Source organism: Cucurbita maxima, unplaced genomic scaffold, assembly GCF_002738345.1.
Source record: "Cucurbita maxima cultivar Rimu unplaced genomic scaffold, Cmax_1.0 Cma_Scf00008, whole genome shotgun sequence".
Taxonomy (NCBI): domain Eukaryota; kingdom Viridiplantae; phylum Streptophyta; class Magnoliopsida; order Cucurbitales; family Cucurbitaceae; genus Cucurbita; species Cucurbita maxima.
In genome coordinates this window covers 3,676,404-3,683,222 of record NW_019272024.1, presented here as the reverse complement: position 1 = coordinate 3,683,222, position 6,819 = coordinate 3,676,404, and the positions used below count along the sequence as shown (strand labels likewise).

The 6,819-nt window shown below is 36.1% G+C and overlaps 1 protein-coding gene across 1 annotated transcript; it reads right to left on the bottom strand.

Moving 5' to 3' along the window:
- Nucleotides 1–3,426: 3,426 nt before the first annotated feature.
- LOC111483219 (monoacylglycerol lipase ABHD6-like) lies at nucleotides 3,427–5,693 on the bottom strand. Its single transcript, XM_023129368.1, has 4 exons — nucleotides 4,840–5,693; nucleotides 4,436–4,528; nucleotides 3,919–3,986; nucleotides 3,427–3,607 (listed from the first exon to the last, which is right to left on the bottom strand). Exons 1-4 carry the CDS (start codon nucleotides 5,461–5,463, stop codon nucleotides 3,427–3,429), a joined length of 966 nt encoding a protein of 321 aa, XP_022985136.1. The 5' UTR covers nucleotides 5,464–5,693.
- Nucleotides 5,694–6,819: the final 1,126 nt, after the last annotated feature.

Below are 6,819 nucleotides of genomic sequence, written 5' to 3'. Positions count from 1 at the left end.
AAGAAAACCCAAGTGTGAGAAGAAATGAGCTAAAACGCTGAAACCAAGCACGAGGAGCTTGCTTTAAGCCATAGAGAGCTTTCTTTAATAGACAAACATGCTTTGGAAATCGAGGATCAACATACCCAGGAGGTTGTTCCATATGAACACGTTCAATAAGCGTTCCATTGAGAAAAGCATTCTTGACATCAAGTTGTCGAAGAGGCCATTTATTTGTGACTGCAATAGAAAGCACAACACGGACAGTGGTAGCTTTGACAACTGGACTGAAAGTGTCAGTGTAGTCAAGACCAGGAACCTGAGTATAACCTTTGGCAACGAGACGAGCCTTGAAACGCTCGACGGATCCATCGGGCAAATATTTAATACGAAACACCCATTTAGAGCCCACGATGTTGGTGTTGGCAGGGCGAGGAACCAAAGTCCAAGTATCATTTTGTTGTAACGCTCGAATTTCTTCATCCATGGCAGCCACCCAAGCAGGATTCTTAGCCGCAGATTTGAATCCTTTTGGCTCAGTGGATGCAAGAAGAGCAGAGAGAAGTCCAGATGAGCCCAACATACCAAGATTTGCTGGATGATGAGTCTTGAATATACCAGCTTTGGCGCGTGTGATCATAGGATGAGTGCCCAAAGAAGAGAAATCAACAGGAGGTTCAATAGAGGTTGAATTAGAAGTCGAGGGTGACAAAGTGGAACCTGCAAGAGAAGTATCAACCTGCACAGACTCATCTACAAGGTCAGAACAAATATCACACGGGGATGAACTGGATTGAGGAATGTGCGGTGATGAAGTGGTAGGGGGGGATGAATCAATATGATGAAGATGTGGTTCCAAGAAATTTGAAATAGGAATAGTGGAAAGAGGTTGGGCTTGGGAGCTAGGGATAGCAGGAAAGTGAGTTTCATCAAATTGAGCATGGCAGGTGATATATAGCTTAGTGGTGGCGGGATCAAGACAGCGGAACCCTTTATGAACAGGACTATAACCCAAAAAAATACAAGGAATGCTGCGGGGAGAAAGCTTGTTAGGCATATAATCACGCAAATAAGGATAAACACGACAACCAAAGGGATGAAAATTGTCATAATGTGGAGTGTAGCCATAAAGGAGTTCAAAGGGTGACTTACCTCCAAGAAGTGGAGTAGGCAACCGGTTGATAATATAAGCTGCAGTGCTGAAGGCGTCAACCCAAAAACGAGGAGAAAGATGAGAGTGAAAGAGAAGGGCCAAGCCAGTCTCAGTCACATGACGATGTTTTCTCTCAACACGACCATTTTGAGCAGGTGTATATGGACAAGAGAGTTGATGGTGGATGCCAGAATTACGTAAATGAGTTTTGAAACAAGTACTAGTAAATTCGGTACCACCATCGCTTTGAAATACCTTGATACGAGAAGAATATTGATTTTCCACAAATTTTTGAAATTGAAGAAAAATATCAAAAAAAATCAGATTTAAATTTTAAAGGGTAAAACCAAGTGAATCGAGAATAATCATCAATAAAAATAGCATAATAAAGAAAACCCGAATTTGATTTGACGGGAGAAGGACCCCAAAGATCACAATGAATAAGATCTAACACATGAGACGACCTACGTTCATTGCGGGAATAAGGCAATCGATGGCTTTTCGCAAGCTGACAACTATTACATAATGATGGAGAAGGCAATAAAGACGTAAGAGAAAGATGACCTTTTTTATTTAAAAAAGAAATAACAGAATGATTCACATGACCCAGACGAGCATGCCATAAATCATATGAAGCACGTAAAGATTTGTTTTTAAGGGCTGAAATAAAAGCAGAGTTGCCGCGCTCCAGCACATATAGCCCTCCATCTCTTTTACCGGTTGCCACCACCCTTCCTGTTTGATGATTCTGGATAGTAATAAGATTATTAGTAAATGTAACGGAGAGAGGAAAATCAGACGTTAATTTACTTATGGAAAGAAGATTTTTAGTGAGGTGAGGGACAACCAAGACATCTAATAAGTGAATATTTGGAACAGGAGAAAGAGTACCGATGTGGGTAATGGGTAGGGATGCACCGTTTCCTACAATCACAGAGTCCTTACCCGTGTAATTTTTAGACTGATCCAGAATTGATGGGTCGGCAGTCATATGGGCCGAAGCTCCAGTGTCCAAAAACCAATCAGCAGCATCGGGTCCAGCAATAGAACATGACGTGTTAAAGGCTTCAGCAAGGTGAGCATGAGAAGAATCAGGTCGAACATACCGTTGGTTGCAGCGGTCAGCATAATGGCCCTCTTTGCGGCATATTTGGCAATGAGGTGGTCGACGACCCTGACTTGAGTGGGTTCGTCCTCGATTAGAAGAGTTGTTTTTGTGAGAATAAGAACGACCTCGCTGATTGGTAAAGGAAGCAGGGTGACTTTCATGGGTGCGGCCACGATTAGTGGCTATGAATGCTGTAGGAGTGGAGTCAGAGGACTCAAGGGAGCGCTGGAACAACTCAAAACTTTCAGTTTTAGAGACTAGATCTGCAAAACAGGGGATAGGGGTGAGAGCCATCTGAGCAGTAGAAAAAGCTGAAAATTCGGTGCCGAGTCCACGAAGGAACCAATGCACTTTATCAATGTCCTCGACGGGTCTGCCAATGGCATGAAGTTGGTCACAAATTTTTTTGAAGGCACGGGCATACTCAGCAACAGGTTTTGTGCCACGTTTCATCAACTGCAAGTCATCCTTGAGTCTCAGTTCACGAGCTTTTGACTGATGGCTGTACGTAGTTTCCAACGCAAGCCAAACATCACGTGCAGTAGAGAGACCAACGACAACAGCCATGGCTTCCTCAGTGAGAGAGGAGAGCAGGAGACAGAGAAGTCGTTGATCGGCTGCTCTCCATGCCAAATATTTGGGGTTGAATGTTGAGGAGGTTTCTGGTTCAAAGCGAGGTGGTGGAACCATAGTTCCATCGACATAGCCCAGCATGTCTTGACTCTCAAGAAGAGGGAGAAGTTGGCTTTTCCAAAGAAGATAATTGGAGGAAGAAAGTTTGATGGTGATCATATGGATTAGAGTATTGAAAGGAAGAAGATGATAACAAGATTCGGAAGCCATAGAGAAGAAAGGATCAGGGTTGTTAAACCGAAAGGGCTCTGATACCATGTGAATGTTTGATTAATCCACCACACCCAAATGGTGGTGAGAGTTCTCTTATTTATAATCATTTACAGAATACAGAAATAAGGTAAATAACAAATAATAAGGAAATAGCGATAAAAGGAAAGAATAATAAATGAATACAATATATTTGCATTTAGTAAAAGAGAAAATATGGTAACCCGTAATGTAAGGCAAATATCTAGATATTTGCCTTAATGAACGGTCAACTATCCTTAACAATAATCAATCAAATATGATATATATGATAAACTATAATTTAATATTAAATATCTTCGATTCATTTAGATTGATTTGCAAGCAATAAAACGCTACAAAAAGGTGGGTTTGTTGAAGGGGAAAGGGTGGGGTTGGTGGTGAGAAAAGCCTTGATGTGTTTGTACATTTTTCTTGGCTTCTCTGCAATGAACGCATGCCCTGCTTTCTTTATAACCACTAATTCAGCCTTTTCACCCACGTGCCTGAAATCATACAAATATGTATGAGGTTTATTTATGTAGTTTTTGAATTTGTTAATTTCTTTACTCGTTCTAGTTTAAGATTTAACTTGATAAAATTACGAGCATATAATATTCGAAAGATTCTCGCTAACTTGTGAGAAGGAATCTCGAGATTATTATCATATTTTTCTTTAATAAAATAATTTGATATCTATGTAACTAAACAATCTTTTTTTTTATTTTTAAGAATCATTTATTTTTAAATTTTGTCATCGAACCATCATTTAAAAGTTATAAATTTTCGACATAATTGAAAAGAATGGTGAAAATACCTTTTTAATCTATTGGCTAACTCCAAAGGAAATACTTGGTCTTGGTCTCCCCATAATATCAATGTAGTCTGTATTGTCAAATTAAAAAAAAATATTGCTATAACATCATAATGTTAATATGGTTAAAAAATATTATTTTAATTTCTATTCTCAATAATTCTTAAATTTATTTTTTTAAAAAAAAATTAACATATACTAACATTTCCCTTGTAAACTTTAAAAATATGTTCATGTGGTATATTTATTTAATGACAATTATTATTATTATTTAACAAATTTAAATTAAAAAATGAATAGATTTATTGAAAGTAGGCTAATAAATTACCAGTAAAATTTCCAAAAAAATATAAATTTTCAAAATTTATTAATACCATTAAATTTGTATAAAAAATTAGTTACAAAAAAACTGGATTAATACCCTTAAATTAAAAAAAAANTTATTCTTAGGAATTTTTTTTTTTTTTTTTTTTTTTTTTTTTTAATGGAATGGTAGAGAGGAAAACAGGATATTTCAAACCTTATCGATCTTGGGAAGATTAGATAAGGTCCGATCCTTGAGTAATTGTTTGATCAACTCTTCTTTCTCTTGCTGGTACTCTTTGCACATCACCTATCAATAGAAGCTCGAATGAATTCTTAGCAACGCAATCGAACAGAAAAAACGAATGGATTTCTGTCTACGAAACTGATTTAGATATGATTTCGATCTTTTTTTTTTGGTAGAAATTCAGAGGACAAGTTTGTATGAATTTTTTCTCCATTTAGTTCAATATTGTGAGCTAACTCTTCAGATTATTGTTCCTGGAGCCTGATTAGTTCTGCTATTCTGATCGGAAAAACAGATGAAATCCCTAATTTGACAAACAGATGAAATCCGAACGAGTAAACGAGGAAAACAAATATTTAGTCAAGATCACTCACATTGATGAAATCGTTGATAATGAAAGTAGGCAAAAATCGAGCAGGCTTGACGAAGGTGAGGCGGATGAGTTCCTTGAGCCTCGCCGGCGTTTGAGGCAGTAAAATATCTGCGGCCTCATCGATGTTTTTCACGACGAACATCCCGTCCGCCATATCTTTCTCTTCCAAGCAAACGCCGGCACAACAGAGCACCAATTTCTCCAATCGCTCTGGAAATTGAGCCGCCATACTGTATGCTACGAAGCCACCGTAGCTAATTCCAACGACATTCACCGTCTGAACATCGAGCGAATCCATTAATCGCATCATACAGAGAGCTTGAAAGGACTCGGTCCTCTCAGGGCGAGTTGTGTACGAATTGCCGAAGAAAATTAGGTCAGGAACGTAGACATTGAAGAACCGAATCATTGGCGATATGAACTTGTTCCATTGCCACATTGCGTTGGCTCCAAATCCATGGATAAGAAGCAAATTTGGTTTCGTATCTCTTCTGAATTTGGGCGCCCAACAGTGGATGATCGTTCCTTCGCGTAGATCAGTGGTGATGGATTTGAGGCCTGCCATAGAAAAGGAGCGCCGGAAATACGAGTTCAAGGTGTATGAGAAACTAAAACAAGCTGCCATTATTGGATTCAACTGCTCCGATTTTCTCAATCCTACTCAGAATCTGCAAGAGAAATTGGGGGGAAATGTAAGAACGCCGAAGAAATTTACAGATTCGGGGGAGAAAAGTGGAAATCCTTTTGGAATCTGGATTGAGGAATCTGTAATAGGAACACGGAAAGAATTTATAGTTTCTTTGGGAGAAGAAAACAGGGAAATATCTCTCCCCATTCGCTCGAGAATCTTGAAACCGCGAAAATGGTAGAGCAAGTAGATTTTAGTTAATTTAAATCGAATTATCAAGATCATCTTAATTATAACTATCTTTAAACAAATAATTTTAATAAAATTGTATAAGTAAAAGGTACATGAATGAACTAATAACATCGTCCAAGTAGTATGACTAGAAAAAGCTTAAAATAATTGAAAGTCACTATTTCACTGATAACATGCATTTTTTTTTTTTTTTTTTGTCTCAATCATAAAAATATCATGATTAAGCATGTTTTGCTTACGAGCGATTATATGTTAAGTGATCTCTTGAAAAATTTTAGAGGACGAATGTGAGTGAAGACAAAACATGCTGAAAGGGTTTGTTGAGTGAAAAGTAAGTAACGTGACCATGTTGCAAGGGATGCAGGAGAGTGTTGGGGTCATCAGGTGTCGAATTCAAAATCGAGGACATGGGCTCATTATAGAATGATATTAGAGCCAAATTCCTCTCCCAATAAGATGTTATTGGACGAATCAAACTCGAAACTATTAAATATGTGATTTCCGAGTAAAGGAGGGCCACGTGGTAGCTACCCTCCTTATTAATACAATAATCAAATTTAAGGCTTCACGATTAAAATCAATTAGAGTGTATTGTGTGCTAAATTATCTTAAATGAGATTTTTTTATACCTATAAAATAATTATTGCATTAAAATATTTAATTAATTATAAATTTAATCAAATCAATTAATTATATTTTAAAATTGTGATTATTAAAATGTCTATATCTTAATTCTCAAATTTGATTAGTTGGATTAAAATTTAGGTCGAGCTTAGTTAAGTTAGTTCATTAATAATTTTATTATATATATTCAAATTAATTATCATCAAAATGGATTTCTATTTTTTTTAATTGAATTTAGTTTAAAATTTAAGTATTTTTCACTTTTGATAAATTTATTAAATTATAACGTTTCATTTAATATTTTGTTTTTTAAAATATTTTATTAGTTTTTTTTAACACATTTAAAATTTTATATTAATTTAATTATAAAAACATATTTTAATTTTTTTAAAAATATATTTATAGAATATCTCACACTATTAGCTATTGTGTGCAAAAAAAAAAAAAAAAAAAAAAAAAAAAAAAAAAAAAAAAAAA

Bases quoted from the DNA above. Each gene is read 5' to 3' on its own strand.
- LOC111483219 (XM_023129368.1), bottom strand. From the start codon at position 5,463: ATGGCAGCTTGTTTTAGTTTCTCATACACCTTGAACTCGTATTTCCGG. The intron at 4,529-4,839 runs GTGAGTGATCTT...TTCTATTGATAG, and splicing joins TTATCAACGATTTCATCAAT to GTGATGTGCAAAGAGTACCA. The intron at 3,608-3,918 runs GTATTTTCACCA...GTATGATTTCAG, and splicing joins TTAGCCAATAGATTAAAAAG to GCACGTGGGTGAAAAGGCTG.